At 37.7% G+C, this 19,265-nt stretch overlaps 1 protein-coding gene across 1 annotated transcript in view; it reads right to left on the bottom strand.

Moving 5' to 3' along the window:
- Nucleotides 1-18,740, bottom strand: part of LOC114696164 (vomeronasal type-2 receptor 116-like) — a 34,025-nt gene extending 15,285 nt beyond the window's left edge. Inside the window, exons 1-3 of the mRNA XM_028873719.1 lie at nt 18,535-18,740; nt 1,301-1,580; nt 123-929 (exon numbers count right to left, since the gene is read on the bottom strand). Of these exons, the coding sequence (XP_028729552.1) occupies nt 123-929; nt 1,301-1,580; nt 18,535-18,740 (1,293 nt within the window). The remainder of the gene's footprint in view (nt 1-122; nt 930-1,300; nt 1,581-18,534) is intronic.
- Nucleotides 18,741-19,265: the final 525 nt, after the last annotated feature.

The following is a 19,265-nucleotide window of genomic DNA, read 5'->3' as shown; positions in this document are numbered from 1 at the left end:
AGGGTACAGGCACATAGGCATTTAGGAAAAAGATTCCTTATTTACATGCATTTAGATTTTATGGTTCCCTTTAAGAACATCATCTCTATGAGACACATGTTATTCAGTGTAAGACATACTACCTTCCAGGGGTCAAATTCCAGTTCCTTCCCAGCATTATTGGACCATGTGTCTACTTGTTGCAGAAGCACCTCATGGAGTGAATGTGCCACAGCAAACACAGCATTATATATGTTATAGTTTGTATCACTCATGGCCATTCCAGATGGTGTCCTAAATAACCATTTCAGTAGGGTTTCTGTTGAACAATACTTCAGTTTGTTACAATTAGATGATGGTAAAGAACACTTAAAATAAGTCCACCACAGGTTTGCAAGAGAAATTTCAGTACTGTAGTTTGAAGGATGCACTCTCTGCAGAAATTGTTTAAAACCAGATACCTCAGAATGCTGATGTGAGAAAATGAGAGTCCCATGAGGGGATTTAAGCAAGAAATCTCCTCTTACTGTGATCATATCAAATTGTGACACACTGACCCAGATTCTCCGAATGTCTAGAGATTGCCATAGGATAAAGTTCCACTTTAGAAGAGATTCTTTGTCTCCATTAACAATCACAGCTTTTGCTGATGATGTCATGATTTGGTTATAATACTTATTTAACATTTTAAAGTATACCATTTGATCTGTTGAGATCATAGTCACAAAAGCTAAACAGACAATGTTTCTTTGCATCTCTCCTCTCCATTCAGAAAGAAATTGATTTCCATGGTCATCATCTGAAATGATCATTCCCACCCAGTTCCATTTCAGGTGAACCATTAGGGATATCATAGCTAGTGCTAGAGATGTGTCCTTGGGAGACATCTGATACAGGTGAGGAAATTGTTCATGGGCATTGAGGAGAGATTGAAAATGACCATAGTAAAGCTGAAAGACATAGAACATAAGCAACAATATGAAGGTGATGGAATGCATAACAGTCTAATATCTAAGTGTCCTAAACAAATGTGGGGAGAATTAGAAAGTATGAATTCTTCATCTAATTATTAAAATCATATCTAATTTCTTGTGATTATCTAAATAAGTACAGATTAAGTTGTCAGGTAAAATATTACACCATTCATTCATGCCTATTTGTGATAAAGTTATGTTTTCCCACAGAAAATATTTGAGTATTTATGCTTTATGGATCAGCATAGACACACACCCAGTCTCGGCCTTTTCAATTGCTCTTGGAACCCAGAAAGTTAATGTGAAGGGAAAAAGTAATTCATTTAAAGTAATCCACCCAGTCTTACCTCTGGAGTTCTGGAGGTGTACCGGAGTGGCACAAGAATGGCAGATTTTCTCCACAGTGGTCCAGTAAGTACAATTAAGTATCTTCTCTGTTTTGTGCAGTAGTAGTTAGGAAAATGTTCAGTTTCTCTTGAGGAGAAAACAGTTTTTATATGACTAGCAAACAGATTACAGTTAATGTCAACTAGCAGTGAAATATTTGGTAAAATATGAGGGTTCCTGTTGATTTCTTCCATGGCAAAATAAAGAGAGAATATCAAGTGGATGTTCTTTGGTGTCAACCTGAAAACAGGATAATATTGAGAGTTTAGGTTCCAAAAACCATAATGTTAATCACACTCATAGTGGGTTCATCATTGGATTCTTTTTTCTTGACCCAGGTTTATGATGACTCACATAGATCCTATTATTGTGTCACGTTAGAATGTGCGTCATGGGGAAGAATATGAGGATTCTCAAATGATTTTTTTATTTTTATTTTTTTGAGGGGGTGGGGGAATATTTTCTATCAATGGGATTCTATAATTTTGAAATTTCCTACAATTCTACCCTGTTTTCTGTGAACACGGTGAAAGTCTTTATGCATTCCATGGAACAGAAAAGAAGCCCTGGCCAACATTGGATCTCTTCATACATTTACATTGTAATTCTAATTCTTACAATATGTAGAAAATAATTTGGTATTATCTGTTATCTAGGTAGCTATACTTTTTTTTTTTTACATAGAAGCAGTACTGGCCAATGTCATGACATTGTTATGGTTATGAAGAATATGTGTTCTTTGCTGTGGGATGTTCTGTATGTCAAATGTGTTGCTCTGATTGGCTAATAAGTAAAACACTGATTGGTCAGTATCCAGACAGGAAGTATAGGCAGGACAAGCAGAGAAGAGAATTCAAGGGAAGTGGAAGGCTGAGGCAGAGAGACACTGCCAGCCACAGCCATGGCAAGGGAGATGTAAAGTACTGTAAGCCAGGAGCCGCATGGTAAAGTATAGAGTAATAGAAATGGGTGTCCAAAGGCTCTAGTTTCCACCTTAATCCTGAGAATATTTAATAAGCAATCCAAAATGGAGCTAAAAACAACTTTCTAGTTGTCTCTCTCAAGTTGGCAGGTTCCTGGTGTGAGTATTTGAACAGCAATATGGCAGGAATGAGACATCTGCAAGTGGCACATTATGCTGCAAAATGGATTTAGTCTTTGGTAGTACCAAAAAAAAAAAAAAAAGTTTTCTGGGCTGAGTTGATGGCTCTCCAAGCTGGTGATAAACTTACCACTGCCATGTTGGGAAGCTGAGGTGGGCGGAGCCACCAGCCACAGTGGCCATTTTGGTCTTACAAATGTTGCAGTTTAAAGCAATAGTTACACAATGAGGGAAATTCAGATGAAACAAGACTTTAAATGCTTTACAATGTATGTAAAAATGTATGTAGGTTTGGAAGAGAGAGAAAAAGGAATATATACAGTTATATAAAGAAATACATAGTTTTTAAAAATGAAGTCTTTAAAGAGACTGTAAAGGTAGTATAAAAAAATAAGCCACATAAAGATGGATATTACACAGAGAATCTAGATTGTGTTGTCTTTGGGATTTTTAACTGTAGAAAAACAATTGATCATAAAAGGTGTTAAGTTAAACAAATACATATATTTTAAAGGTACCTTGACTTCAAAATTTGGATGTAAGGATATGTTGCTTTGGAAAAGAGGCTCAGCTTTTGCTTCCACAGAAAGCCAGAACCTATGGATTTGTTCCAGATTAAGATATATCAGGTTTGACCAGCCAAGACCACCTGAAAGGTCTCTGATGACCCCATGGTCCAGATGACCCAACATCCAGAACAGTTCCAAGGCAACTGGCTCAGACAATACACCCTCACAGACTACTCCTTAATCCTAAAATTTTCTTTGTGTCCCCATATGATACAGCTTCCCCCATCCAGAAGGAAGTAGTAAAAGAAGCTATGCTCAAATCCCCAAATATACCTAGTTGGCTTTGGAGATGGAATTGGCTCACTCCTTCTCTAAACCCAAGCATATTACTAAAAGTAAAGGTTAAGAAATTTTTGTGTCCCATATCAGAAGAGCCCTCTGGTGTGGGACAGAGAAAAACCAATATTTTTATGTAAAACAGGTTAAATATAAATGCAATCTCTTTCTAAAGAAGAAAAGGGGATATGATATAGATATATAGGATATAGAGATGATAGTATGCAAGGGTAGATTATTAAACCTACTTTTAAAGAGCAACTTGTCTAAAATGTTTTACATTGGTATTGATTTTGGTTTATTGATACAAGTTTAAACTGAATTTTGTTATACTGTATATATATTTCTATTTTGTTTGAGGTATTATGTTTATGTAACTCATTTAGATTTTAATGGACAGTTAAAATACAGATTAATAATTAGTCTTCCATGATAGTAAAATTTACATTCATGTTGTTTTCTAGGTATATATAGATATATTTCAGATAGACAGGTAACCCTCAAACACTTCAAAGACCCACAGAATATGGCATTTAAAATATTTTTAAAAATTTAGGCTTTCTGGAGAGTGAGACAGATCTGCTCCTGGCAGCACCAATTAACTTCAGAGAGGATGTTGGGCATCGAAGACACTCTATATGGAGTTTATCTTCTTCTTGGCAAAAGAAGCCATTTGGGCAAGAAACTGTTCTTCCCTGAACTGCTTGACTGACCCATAGGAAGGTGATCACTGAACTTTGCTTGGCAAAATGGTCCTTCAGGTTCCTGCTTCACAGAGGAAACTGCCAGACATTCTACAGGACACTGAGAAAAGTGACTGAAAGACTCTAGACCTATGGGCTGAAGACAGATGCCCCAACATTACAGAAGAACTTTGGATGACTGCCCAGGCTGCCAGATGTCTCTGTCTACTCTTGCAAGAATCCCAAAGTTTCTTGCATCCTTCTCCCATTTCTCAGGTAGTAAGTAGTATATACTTCTGAGGTCTTTGATGTAGTTAAAATCTAGAGATAGTTATAGTTTTCCTTATTTATGATAAAAGGTAAGTTAGATATGAAACCTTAGACTCACAAATATAAGATAGATACGATATCTTCTTTAATTTTGCCAAATAGACTAGTTAATATAAATAGACTAGATATTATAACTGTAATTCTTGCTTGATAATTGTTTTGTTAACTGTAATTTTACTATGTGAAAGTTAAAACCTTCATTTTTGAAAAAGAGAAAAGGGAAGTGCTGTGGGATGTTCTGTATGTCAAATGTGTTGCTCTGATTGGTTAATAAATAAAACACTGATTGGTAGCCATGCAGGAAGTATAGGCGGGACAAGCAGAGAATAGAATTCTGGGAAGTGGAAGGCTGAGGCAGAGAGACACTGCCAGCCACAGCCATGACAAGGGAGATGTAAGGTACCAGTAAGCCAAGAGCCATGTGGCAAAATATAGATTAATGGAAATGAGTTAATTTTTTTTTTTTTGGTTTTTCAAGACAGGGTTTCTCTGTGTAGCTTTGCGCCTTTCCTGGAACTCACTTGGTAGCCCAGGCTGGGCCTCGAACTCACAGAGATCCGCCTACCTCTGCCTCCCGAGTGCTGGGATTAAAGGCGTGCACCACCACTGCCCGGCGGAAATGAGTTAATTTAAGATAGAAGAATTAGATAACAAGAAGCCTGCCATGGCCATACAGTTTGTAAGTAATATACGTCCCTGTGTGTTTACTTGGTTGGGTCTGAGTGGCTGTGGGACTGGCAGGAGAGAGAGATTTGTCCTGACTGTGGGCCAGGCAGGACCAGAAAATATCTAGCTACACTTCTTTCTGTGTCAACAGTTCTGAAAATTCTAATGAGTCATAAATCATGCAAATAGCATAATAATTATTACTTTTCCTCCTTGCTTCCACACAGTTTTCTACTTTTCATTTTCTATTTGAGGCTTTTAAATATTGAATGACATAAGGTTGGTGATAATTACAACTTTTTTCTGAGAGGAATGAGTTCCTTTCACTTCACATGGACCCTTAGGTTGTACTAATGCATATCATCCTGTATACTTATGTGGGTATCACAGAACTGCCACTGGGTCCTAGTAGGTTCAGATTTGTTTTGATATGTCATAATTCTCTAATATATTCACTTGAGGTTTGTCTTTCATTTAACATATTTTAACTGGTTATAACAGCTTTGATATAATTTTTATAGTTTGACAATCTTATTTAACCATAACATATCATTCCAGTATTTTGTGTATGAGTGCTTTTGCTTTCACTTCATGTTCTATATTTTCTCCCCTCCTTTGAGTATAGTACATATTCAGAAAGCTATACATGATTTGTGTCTGTGAATTTGGTATTGAATTGCTGAACCATATGTTCCCTCTATTTTCTGCTTTTGACGCCTGAATAATTTTTTCCTGTCATGTCTTTTTCCTTCATATCCTACAACTTCCTTTTTTTTTCAGAAAGGCCTAAAATTTTTACATATATTCTAGGTCCTTGCCATTCTGCATTGGAGATGTATATGTGTTGTTAAAAGTGAGTTTTTCAATTAACCCACGGCTATTATTGTTCTGTGAATGTTTAATATGTCAAATGATATAGAACATTGTTTATAAATTAGTTGTTTTGCTACTTAAATGAATTTTCAGTTTTATATTAAAAGAAAGAAAAGACTAGGATAGCTTACAAAGGCCCTGATCTTACATTGTACTACATAACTGTTGTAATAAAAACAGCATGATATTGGCACAAAACAGACATTTTGATCAATAGAATGTAATTGAAGACCCATACATAAGCCCATCGACCTATGAGTAACTGATTTTTGATAAAGAAGCCAGAAATATACATTGGGAAATATAGAAAAATCTTCATAAAATGGCACTGGCCAAACTGGGTAGCTGAATGATGAACACACATTTATCTAAACCTACCACCCTTCACAAAACTTAACTCCAAGTAGATCAAAGACCTCAACTTAAGACAAGATACACTAAATATGATGAAATAGAAAACAGAGCAATAGTCTTGAACTCATTGGTACAGCAAAAGTGGTTTTGAACACAACACTGGCAACCCAGAAACCCAAAACAACAATAAATTACTTGAATCTCATGAAACTGAAAAGCTTTTTTATGGAAAGAATGCCATCATTCAGACAGAGTGAAAGCAAGAACATGGGTAAAGGTGTTTTTTTTTGGGGGGGGGAACTAATCATCCAAGATCACTGACATCTAAACTATATAAAGAAAAAACCCAAACAAACAAAAGACCACTGCACATCAGAAGACAAATAACCTAATTAAAATGTGGTACAGAGTGGAGACACTCTGCTGGACTAGAGGCCATTCTTCCTGCCAGAATCTTAGGTAGGCCACCCATGCATGGACTGCCCCCAACCTCTCAGTGCTGCCCACTCTACTCTCAATTGCTCCTCCCCTTCTCGTCACCATATCCTGGCTTACAACTCCAACAGGGGCACCTTTTTTACTAGAAGCCATGCCTTCTTGACTAGAATTCCAGGTAGGCTATATTTTCGTGGATCACCCACACATTCTCAGTGCCCAAATACTCTAACCCCTATACCTCCTCGACCCCCCTCACCATGTCCCAACTCCCAATTCAGGCTCAGGTCCCCTGTTTGGCCATAGGCCATGCCAGGCACCAAAACTCCAGGTAGGGTGCCTTTCTGCAGATACCCCTCATTCTCTTCATTACACCCATCATTCCCCAACCCACACCTTTCCTTGTTGCCTTGTTTCAACCACCAGTGCAGGCAGAGATAACCTCCTGGCCAGTCATACTGGCCAGAAGACTAGGAATGAAGCAGAAACCAAGGAAATAAAACACCTACCCAACCAAGACAAAGTCAGAAATTGGGACCTAGGCCTATAATCACTCCAAAGCCAGATGACTAGATACCAGTTTAAGAATACAACCAACAACATCCAAAGTAATATATCAATGCCAGGTCCCAGCTATCCTACTACAGCAAGCTGTGAATAATCTAACACAGCTGAGGCACATGAAAACGACCTTAAAACCAACTTTATGAAGGTGAGAGGAGTACTTAAACAGGAAATGAATAAGTTCTCTACAGTATGCCAAGGAAAAACAAACTGTTCAAGGAAACGAATAAAATGGTTCAAGATCTGAAATTGGAAACAGAAGCAAGAAAGAAAACACAAACTGAGGCTGGGGAGATGGCTCAGAGAGAGAGGTTAAGAGCACTGACTGCTGCTCTTCCAGAGGTTCTGAGTTCAATTCCCAGCAACAACATGGTGGCTCACAACCATCTGTAATGAGATCTGGTGCCCTCTTCTGGCCTGCAGTCATACATGCTGTATACAAAATAAATAAATAAATAAATAAATAAATAAATAAATATTAAAAAAAGAAAAAAACAAATTGTGGTGATCCAGGAAATGTAAAAGCTAGGTAAACAAACAAACTCTTCAGATAGAGAACATCACCTTTTCATTTCACAAGAAATAAAAAAAAGAATCCCAGGACTTAAAGATGTGATTGAAAAAGTGGATAAATCAATCAAAGAAAATTTAATCTAAAAAATTCATGATGCACACCATCATGAAAATATGTTTGGGATACTGAAAAGACTAAACCTTACTTGTGCTTAAGTGAGCACTAACCAGGCAGGGCCCTCAAGGCCTTCCTGATTGGAAGACATTTATGGCCCCACCTGCAGTTCTGCTCAAATGGGAGTTAGCCTGCCACAGGCCAGTTGAGGCACTCAATGCCCTGGATTGCAGGAAAAAATTCATGAGCACCATGCAGTTCTATTTAGGTTGGGGCTAGCCAGCTGGGGCCTTTAGGGCCCAGCCAATGGGAAGATATCCATTGGTCTTTTCTTTACCTAGTGGCACTAGGCAGGTATGTATCATTATGATCAGCAAATATGTGGTGGAGAAATGGGAGAGAAAGGGAGCTGAATGGTTCATGTGCTGTGGAAAGAGACAGAAAGGAAGAAATGAAGGCACTGAGGAGTATGGCGATGGGGGCTCTGCTTGCCACCAGGGAACATGATGATGTCCAGCCAAAGCTACTGACAAGAGCCATGTCTGTGCCCCTGGTCCTATACCAGCCAAGGTTTGAGTTGATGTCCATGGGTCCTGCTGTAAACAAGGGCCATGTGGTTGTCCAGGGTTTGATCAGCCACCTGGGATCATATTGGCTCCCAAAGCCATGCTATAGCAGGGTCATACAAATCCGATGGACATATAATACTACCCAGTGTCATGGTGATGTCTGGGACAGGGCTTCAGCTGGAGGGCCATGTTTGGGCCCATGGCCCTTCTGCAGCCAGGGTCTGTGTCACTGTCCATGGCTCCAGTTGCCATCAGGGGTCATGCTGATTTCAGTGGTCAGGTCCACCACCTGGGGCCATGTTGGTGTTTAGGAACCAAGCTGTGGGATGTCATTCTATATGCTGTGAATATGTGTTGCTCTGACTGGTTGATAAATAAAGCACTTATTGGCCAGTAGCCAGGCAGGAAGTATAGGTAGGGCAACCAGATGAGGAAAATTCTGGGAAGAGGAAGCAAGATGACAAAGCAGAACTGAGAAGAATTACCAAGCCATGTGGCTAAACATAGATAAAAATTATGGCTTCATTTAAGTATAAGAGCTAGTGAGTAATAAGCCTTAGCTGATGGCCAAGCAGTTGTAATTAATATAAGCTTCTGAGTGATTATTCTATATGTGTGCCACACAGGATTGTGGGGGCCTGGCTAGACCAGTGAAACTTTCAGACTACAAATGCTTCACTCACATGGTGGCAAGACTTTCCACCTAAAACCTGAGAGAGCTTAAGAAGAGATTATAAATATAGCTAAGAGTATCTTTCTAGTTCATGTTGCTCATGGCAGGCCAAGGTACAGTGGTGGGTTTGAAGTATGTGGGCTAGAGCTACAGCATAGCAGATTCCTGCTGAGTTACACAGAAGTTTCTTCAAGCTGTGCAAGGCACTGCATGGGCAATTTAGCTTTTGCTATTATAGATAAATAAAAAATAAACTTGTTTCTGGGTTACATGCTGCTTTAATAGAGGCATAACTCATTGCTTCCAAGAGTTGCTGGTGCACATGGCTCCCAGAACTTATGGTAAATGTACCACTGCCATTTTGGGAATCTGAATTGGGCAGAGGTAGCCAAGGCTTCTATTTCAGTACTAGCCACTGCAGTTTAAAGCAATAGATTCACAATAAGGCAGATTCAGATGGAATGAGACATTAAAAGTTTTACAGTGTGTGTAAAAATGTACATAGACTTGGAAGAGAGAAGAAAATGAATATAGACAGTTATATAAAGTAATACTTTAAAAAAATTAAAGACTTTATAGAGGCAGTAAAGGTATATAAAAACAAGCCACATAAAGATGGATATTAACAGAGAATCTTGGTTGTGTTGTCTTTGGAATTTTTAAATGCAGAAAGTTATTTGATTGTAAAGGCTGATAAGTTTAAACATATGTATATTTTAAAGGTATCTTGCCTTCAAAATTTGTGTCTAAGGATATGTTGCTTTGGAAAAGAGGTCCTGTGTTTGTTTCCAGAGAAGATGAGAATCTGTGGATTGTTTCCACGCTAATATGGTTTGTTCTTTCAAGAACTACTGAAGGATCTCCAGTGACAGCCATGGCCCAGATGATCCAACATCCAGATCAGCTTCAAGGCAACTGGCTCAGACAATGCAGCCTCACAGACTACTCCAGTCAGGGCTTGACCATAATTCTTAATTTTCTCAGGATCCCCATTAGATTGCCAGCACCCTCAACCAGTAGGAAGTAGTATGAGAAGTTATACTGAAATTCCCCAAATATTACTTATAAATGTTTATTTTTATTTAAAGCGGGTTGATTATAAAGCAATCTCTTTCTAAAGAAAAAAAGGGGATATTATAGATATGATAGGGTGAAAAGATATGTTATTGGACCTGTATTTAAAGAGCAACAACTAGTATAAAATGTTTTACATTGCTATAGATTTTTGTTTATTTATAGAAATTTAAATTTAATATTGTTATACTGTATATATATTTCTACTTTTGTTTAATGTATTTTGTTTATGCAACTTATTTGAAATTGTAATGTATAGTTGAGAAATACAGATTTATAATTAGTCATCAATGATAATCAAACTCATAGTCATATCAGTTAAGTTTTATAGGTATACTTAGATATATTTCAGTTAGGTAGGTAATCTTCAAACACTTTAATGACCTACAGAATATGAAATTTAAAATGTTTTAAAAACTTAGACTTTCCTGGACAATGAGACACATCTGCTCCTGGCAGCACCTATTTGCTTCAAAGAGGAGTAATGGTATCAAAGACACTCCATATGGAGTTTATCTTCTTGGCAAAAATAGCTATTTGAGCAAGAAATTGCTCTTGACTGGACTTCTTGACCAAATGTTGTATCAACTGAACTTGCAGGGCCCATAGGAAAATGACCACTGAAATTTCAAGTCTAGATGGCCCTTCAGATTCCTGCTTTGCAGAGGAGACTGCCAGATATTCTACAGGGCACGGAGAGAAGCAACTGAAAGACTCTAGGCCTATAAGCTGAAGATGGATGCCCCAACGTTGCAATGGAACTTTGGATGATGTCCAGGGAGGAAGCTGTCTCTGTCCTTTGCAGAATTTTGGAAGTTACTTACAATGCATTTCCTGTTTACTTAGGTAATATTGTATCCTTCTGCCATCTTTGTTGTAGCTAAAGACTTGACAGTTATAATTTTCCTTTGTTATGATAAATGATAAATTACACATGAATCTTTAGACTCACAAATATAGGATAGATAATATTTTTCTTTAAATAGACTAGATATTATAACTGTAATTCTTGCTTGATAACTTTTATTATATGTAATTTTACAATATTAAAGTTAAAACCTTCCTTTTTGATTAGACAGATAATGGGAAGTCCTGTGGGTTATTGTTCTGTATGCTATGACTATGTGTTACTCTGATAGGTTGATAAATAAAATCTCATCGGCCAGTAGCCAGGCAGGAAGGATAGGTGGCGCAAGCAGATGAGGAGAATTCTGGGAAGAGGAAGTACTAAGTCAGGAGTCACCAGCCAGATACAGAATAAGCTAGATGACAAGGTAGAACTGAGAAACAGTATAAAGCAATGAGGCTAAACATAGATAATAATTATGTGTTAATTTAAGTGTAAGAGTTAGTAATAAGCCTGAGCTAATGGCCAAGCAGTTGTAATTAATATAAACTTCTGTGTGATTATTCTATAAGCGTGCCTCACAGGACTGCGGGGGCCTGGTGGGACCAGAGAAACCTTCTTACTACAGGGCCATGCTGCTGCTGAGGCTATTGTAACTTTGGTAGCCTTAACTATCATCTTCAAACATGGTGACTAGACATGGGCTGCTGCTGAGGACTGTGTTTGGGTCTGTGTGCCTAACAGAGCCAAGGTCTGTGTTGAAGTCTGTTGTTATGAAATAGTCTTTTTGTATACTGTGAAAATGTCTTTGCCAAAGCACCTTCTGATTGGTTTAATAAAGAGCTGAATGGCCAGTTGCTAGGGTCTTGGTTAGGTTACTTGGGACTTCCAAGTAGAGAGAAAAGAAAGGGAGGTGATTCTAAGCATGGGTGAGATGCCAGGGGATTTGGAAAGGAAACTGGAGGTATAATATGGAAAAGAGGTAAAAAAGCCACAAGTAAACATGTAGATTAATATAAATGGGTTAATTTAAGTTATAAGAGCTAGTGGACAAACCTAAGCTATAGACAGAACTTTCCTAATTAATAAATAATAAGTCTCTGTGCTATTTTTGGTGAGCTGTTGGCCCAAAGAAAAATCTGTTCACACATGGCATTCAACTTGGGGGCTCAAATATCCAAACATAGGGCCTGAGAAAGCTAAGAAAAGTTCTTGGCAAAAAGCCAGATGTGGCTTTCAATCTGTAATCTCTCAGGTGGGCAGATGTTTGGCATACAGTGTCTGTACTACCAGTTGTGGCCTGCAGGCTGGAGCCAGCTACCAGTGCCATGTACCAGCACCATGAACTAAGCTGAACCATGTGGTGGCTCTGCTGGAAGTGAAAAATTTGTCTCAAATGGTCAGAGAATGCTGCAGGTACTGAGTAAAGACAGATCCAGACAGAAAAATATTCTGAAAAGTATACAGTGTGTTAAAAAATGTGTAGGCTTAATAAAAAAAGAAAATGAGTACAGACACTAATAGAAAAAATAGTTTATAAATAATAAGATAATGCCTTTAAAGAGAGAATAACATAATATATAAAGGATAAATCTCATAAAGATTAAAAATACACTGAGCATCTGGATCCTCTATGGTGTCTTGTTTACTTTGAGTTTTTTTGATTACCATAGCTGTGGAGAGAAATGGAATTGTAAGAGGGACTGCTGAATTAAACCTGCTTATAAACTTTAGGAATGCCTTGACTTTAAAATGAAGTCAGAAAACATACTGCTTTGAGTTAGAGGTTATGCTTTTTTTCCACAGAAAATGTAAGGCCATGGATCCCCCCAGGTTGATAGAGATCAGGTTTGAACAGGAAAGACCCTCTGAAAATCCTTGCTACAGACATAAAGAAATAAATCTAGCAATGTACAGAGTGTCAACACAGTATCCACTAAAAGTTCAACACAATTCTTTTCAGATTTTTAAAGGAAATTCTGAACTTTTTATGGAGATTCAAAAATACTAGGAAAGGTAAAACAGTCCTGAACAATAAAAGAACTGGTAGAAGTATGACCATCCCAGATTTCCAGATGTACTACGGAGCTATAGTAATTAAAACCACATGGTATTGGCATAAAAATGGACATACTGATTGATGGAATCTAATTGAAGACCAGACATATGTTCAGACACACATGGATGCCTGATTTTGATAGAAAAGCTAGAAGAATAAAAGCATCCTGCACAAACTGGACAAGTGGAACACAAAGGGATAAAACTGTCATATTTTGCCAAGACAAGGTGGGACAGTTCTTCAAAATTCCCGCTCTACAGAAAAGTCTGTCAGATATTCTAGGCCTTTAGGCTGAAGGTGGATGCCCCAATGTTGCAGAGGTAGCTGGGTGACTGTCCAGGCAAACAACTATTTCTGTCATTCCTAAGAATTGGAAGTTGCCTGCTCTGCACTTCCTGTTTACTCAGTTAATATTTTATCTGAATCAGGTCTGTGATGGTGTTGAAGATGAGATAGTTACAATTGTATGGCTTGCCTTGCTATCGAATACAGAAAAGAAACTCACAAAGGAGGTCTAAAATTTATGAAGTTGTGAGACATAAAGACTCTGCGTAATTCAGGGGAATAAACAAGCCCTCATAGTTCAGCTTTTGTTCCACAATATGATGAGAAACTTATAAGCCTGTTCTCTATCATTAGCTTACTGACAGGGCAAATTTGTCAGATGAAGTGACTCTGTGGAGAGATCACCATTGGATTTTCACAGATTATACTCAAGGATGTAATTACAGATTGTTTTGTTTTGCTGAATCAAAGTCTTTTGGGGCACATAAGTGACTTAAATTGCCATGAGCTTCCCTGACCTGGACCAATTGATAATACACAGACTGGCATATGGCAGAATTCCCTGAGCAATTATCATTTTAAATATACTTTTAACCTCAATTTATGGTATAAGATTTTAGGCTCAGTTTACTAATTGTTTATGTTTAAGTCCTCGATATTATGTAGATAACAGACAATTAATGAGTTCATTTAAACTAGTCTAGAGTGAATCAGCTTTAAGCCTAGTTACTGTGGGAGAAGCCCTAAAGACTGCCAGAATTTCAGGGAGATGGCCTAGCCTCTCAGCCTTGAACAAAAAAGCTACAGGGTTCCCACCTTGTGTTCTGAGGCTTCATATGGGACAGAAAATGTGTTTTTGGATCTGATTTGGTTTTCTATGCCAGCGAGCCTTTGGAGAAAGTGCTGATGTGAGTTAGTACAGTTGGCTTCCCTGCTTCTTTACACAGGTTGCCACAGTTACTCAGAGGCATTTTGCCTTTGTACATTGGCCAATAAGAAACAGCTTCTAGTGTTGGCTGGGCCTGGGCCAGGAGAAATTGGTGCTTTTTGCATTTTGCTGATCATAAAATGTTATCCTATTGTATCAGTTACACTTAAGAAATGTAGAATACTATAGTAGTATATATATATATATATATATACATACATATATATATATATATAATAGTAGAAAGACATGTATGATTAAAAACTTCAAGTATTTCAAGAAAGATATTGCAGAAGATTTCAAAAAAAGGGAAGATCTCCCATGCTCATGGATTGATAGGATTAACATAGCAAAAATGCCCATCATCCCAAAAGCAATGTACAGAGAGTCAACACAGTATCCATCAAAATTTCAACACAATTTTTTCTAGACCTTTAATGGAAATTCTGAACTTTATATGGAGATACAAAAAGACTAGGAAAGGTAAAACAATCCTGAAAAATAAAAGAACTGGTAGAAGTATGATCATCCCAAATTTCCAGATGTACTACAGAGCTATAGTAATTAAAACCACATGGTATTGGCATAAAAATGGACATGCTGGTTGATGAAATCTAATTGAAGACAGGACATATGTTCAGACATATATGGATGCCTGAGTTTTGATAGAAAAGCCAGAAACACATACTGATAAAAGACAGCATCTTCAGCAAATGGTGCTGTTCTAATTGGATGTCAGCATGTAGCAGCATGTGAATACATACATATTTATCCCCCTGCATAAAACTCAAGTCCAAGCGGATCAATGACATCAACACAAAACCAGACACATTGAACCTAATAGAAGAGAATCTGGGGAACAGCCTTGAGTGCATAGGCACAGAGGATAACATTATGAACAGCACTCCAATAGCTCAGGTCCTAATTTCAACAATTAAGAAATGGAACTTCATGAAACTGAAAAGATTATAAAGGCAAAGAACATCAATAATTGGATAAGTAGACAGCCTACATATTGGGAAAAGATTTTTTTTTTTACCAATTCCACATCTGATAGAGGTCTAATACTCAAAATATGTAAAGAACTCAAGGAACTTGATAATAAAAAAAATTACAATTAAAAATGTGAATCAGATCTAAACAGAGTATTCTTATTAGAGGAATTTCAAATGGCTAAGGAACACTTTATGAAATATTCAACATCCTTAACCATCAAGACAAGGCAAATCAAAACTTCTTTGAGAGTCTATCTTACATCTGTCAGTGTGACCAAGCAAAATACACATGTAACAGCTCATGTTTGCAAGGATATGGAGCAAGGGGAACATTTCTATATTGTTGGTGGTAGTGCAAACTTTTAGAGCAACTGTGAAAATAAATATGGTGTTTTTTTTTTCAGAAAATTGGGAATGATTCTACCTCAAAACTCATTTTCACCACTCGGGCATATTTTGTAAGAACACATCATCCTACCACAAGCACACTTGTTCAATTATATTCACTGTGGCATATTCATAATATCCAGAAACTAGAAACAATGTAGATATCCATTAATCTAAGGTGGATGAGGAATATATGTTAGGATAAAGAAACATTTACACAATGGAGTTATCACTCAGCTGTTAAAAAGTGACATCATGAAATCTGCAGGCATTTGATGAAACTAGAAAAAATTATCCTGAGTGAGGTAACCCTGATCCAGGAAGACAAATATGGCATGCATTCACTCATAAGTGGATATTAGTTGATTAAATGATAATTAAGCTACAATACCCAGATCCAGAGAGGTTAGGTAAAGAGGACAAATATAGAGGGAACCCATGATCTTCATTGGGAAGGGGAAATAGGGTAAATCTTGTGGCTTGAGTAGGGTCTGGTGGTTGATTGGTATGGGAAGGATAAGGTCAGGGTGAAGGAACTGAGGGAGAGAGTTCTGGTAGTGACAGGTGGAACTGACAAACATTTTCATTTGTTTTGGAAATAGGTCAGTGGAAATTTCTTTGAATCTTTATGGGTGATCCTAGTGAGGACTCCATGTAAGAAAGAATATAGAGTCTGAAATGGCCATGTTTTGTAGCCAGGCAAGGCTTCTAGTTGTGGAATTGGGTTGCATTTGCTTGAATTATTGGTTGAGGAGGTCCTGTGGGGATGCCCAAACAATCCAGGATAATGTCTAGATAGAAGGTTGCTCTCCAAAACTGAGATTGGGTCCCCATTGCACAGGACAATGCACCCACAGCTCATTGAACATGGAGAGGTTGAGCTGGTGCCTGCATGGAGCCTTTAGTCCCATGTTCTAGTTTCTATGGTGCAGGGAGGTACCCTTGAAGCTACAGAAAGAGAATGCAGCCACAAACCCTTCTACCTATCATCTTTCCTGTCAGCAACATGTGCTTGTGCAATGATGGCACAGAACTTGTGGGAGGGCCAATCAATGTTTGGATTAACTTGAGGCCCAGGTTGTGACAATGAGTCCATGTTCTACATTGCCTGGATGGCTAGGAACTCGAGACTGGATAACCCAGAGATCTAGAGTAGGAGCAAACACTCCTGGGGAAAAAATCTCCTAATGATATTATACTATACCCATAGAGTGGTGCCCTTGTCAAGTGGCCATCAGAGAAGATTCCTCCATCAGCAGATGGTAGTGGATATATATATATATATATATATATATATATATATATATATATACATAATCTCCAGATATTATGCTGAGAGAGAGAGAGACAGAGACAGAGATAGAGAATCTAACTCAGAGATTTCCAACAAATTCCTCTTCTCTGAGCTCAAGAAATTCTACAGAAGAGAAAAGAGAAAAATTCTAGGAACCAGAGTAGATAGAGGATCTCAAGAGAACAAGGCCTTCTGAATCAACTAACCAGGTTTCACATTGGCTCAGAGAAACTGAAGCAACAAGCATGGTGCCTGCTTGGCTCTGCTCTAGGTCCTCTGTGTTTGTGTTACAGCTGTTAGCTTGGTGAGTTTATGAGCATCCTAACAGTGGGAGCAGGTGTATCTATAACTCTTTTCCCTGCTCTTCCCATTCTAATGGGTTTTCTGGTGCAGCCTCAGAATGAGGGCTTCTGCCTTGTCTTCATGTATCTTGTTTTGTCTTGTTTGGCTCATTTCTTTTGGAGGTCTTATCTTTTCTGAAGACAAAACAAAGGCAAAGTGGATCTAGGAAGAGGGTTGGAGGAAAGAATCTGGCAGCAGTTGAGAGAGAGAGAGAGAGAGAGAGAGAGAGAGAGAGAGAGAGAGAGAGAGAGAGAGAGAACTGTGGTGGGGATGTATTATATGAGAGAATAATCTGTTTTCAATAAAATAAAAGAGATGAAAATGTGGAATGAATATAGCAAAATATATGCAACAGAAAGACACATGACCAATTGTAGTCAGAAAATGACTTCCATCAAGGGAAACTTGACATAATTTGTAACTTTAGTACTCCTCTTTCAAATGTTAGCAGGTACCACAGGAACACCTTTTATTCTAGCACATGAAAAGGAAAACAGGAAATAATTGCATGTAGAAGTATCTCCTCTTTTAACAAATGCACAAATTAGTACTGGAATATGCAGATGCTTTATAAGTTTCCAACTTAGAACTTTGACTCCTTACATTGTTAATACAGTAAAAATGTATCTATTCCTATGAAATAGAATTTAAGGAAAGGAAAGCATAAAATTTTTAGCGAACAGAAATAGCATTCTCATCTCTGATTTCAACTGCAGGAGTCATAGAACACAACAATTATGAAATTATGACAGAGTTTTTAAACAAAATCTGTGTATCTTTTTAACAGATGCAACTAAAAGTCAGGGCAGATACACCACATTCCAATGGCAGGAACTGGGTATCCATGCTGATGCATGAAGCACTAGCAGGCCAATAAACACCATCTTACTGTAGTCTCTGTGAAGTAAACTCAAAGCTTGGTTTGGTACTATGTTTCTGAGAGACATCACATGATTTGATGAGTTGGGAATTGTCATATTAAGGGAATCTTCCTAGGAACATGGTAGAGAGTGTGGGTCATTTACTCAACTTCTATATGGAAATGTTAATTGAAGAGTGATAAAAAACAAGCTACAAATTATCCCATAAACCATTAGAAATAGGGAGATAACCATCAGTAAAACATGAAATAAATGTGAATTATATCCTAGAGGAGGGAAGGCAAAAGAGATTGAGAACACACAGAGTCATGTTCTATTTCTCAGTACACCTAGAATATACCCATGATCTACTAAAATTAATTAATGAAAGATGTACTTACTTCTTGTCTAGATTCCCAGTGAAATGATCATTCTTCACATATCCATGCTTTATGTAAATAGAAAATAAACAATCAAGTTCTTCATCCACTTCCTTGTTTCTCTTGTCTTTTGTTCTCCAGAAACACTTGGGGTCAGTCAAACTGCAGAAAATGAGGGAAAGCTTCAGGGTCAAAAAGACAAAGATCAAAGAGAGCATCTTTGTCATGTCTGCAAGAGAGGAGTCCGAGTGAAGTGCAGCATGAAGAGTCAGACAGAAACCCATGTATCACTTATGCATGAACACATCTAGGTGTCTCTTTTTATTACTGTAGTTACTAGTAAAGAATGCATGTATTTCTCTCAGTCATGTTTTTCAGCCCACTGTTCAGCTCTGGAGGATTCTTAAGTACTCTGTGTCCTGAGGCCCTGCATCTGAGTTCCTATATCCAGGTGACAAATGAAGGGTAATAATTTTGTTTATGATTATCTTTCTCTCCATATCCCTTATGGTTCCATCTGTTTCAATGGACATAAAGGCCCCAAACATGATTCCTCTTGGGCAAATATGCTTAAAAGCCTAGTTCATCAAACTGATTCTCTAATTGCCATTTGAATTGTTGACTTGGATTATATCAGATATTTCAAATGAGTTTTGAAATGGAAGTGTAAGAAATAGTTATTCCTAGAAAGAGGTTATTACATACATATAGTCACTATGAACAATAATGTTCATGATTGGAAATAGTATGAA

The sequence above is a fragment of the Peromyscus leucopus genome, chromosome 1 (assembly GCF_004664715.2).
Source record: "Peromyscus leucopus breed LL Stock chromosome 1, UCI_PerLeu_2.1, whole genome shotgun sequence".
NCBI lineage: Eukaryota > Metazoa > Chordata > Mammalia > Rodentia > Cricetidae > Peromyscus > Peromyscus leucopus.
The sequence above is the reverse complement of the archived record's forward strand: the minus strand, read 5'-3'. Positions and strand labels throughout refer to the sequence as shown.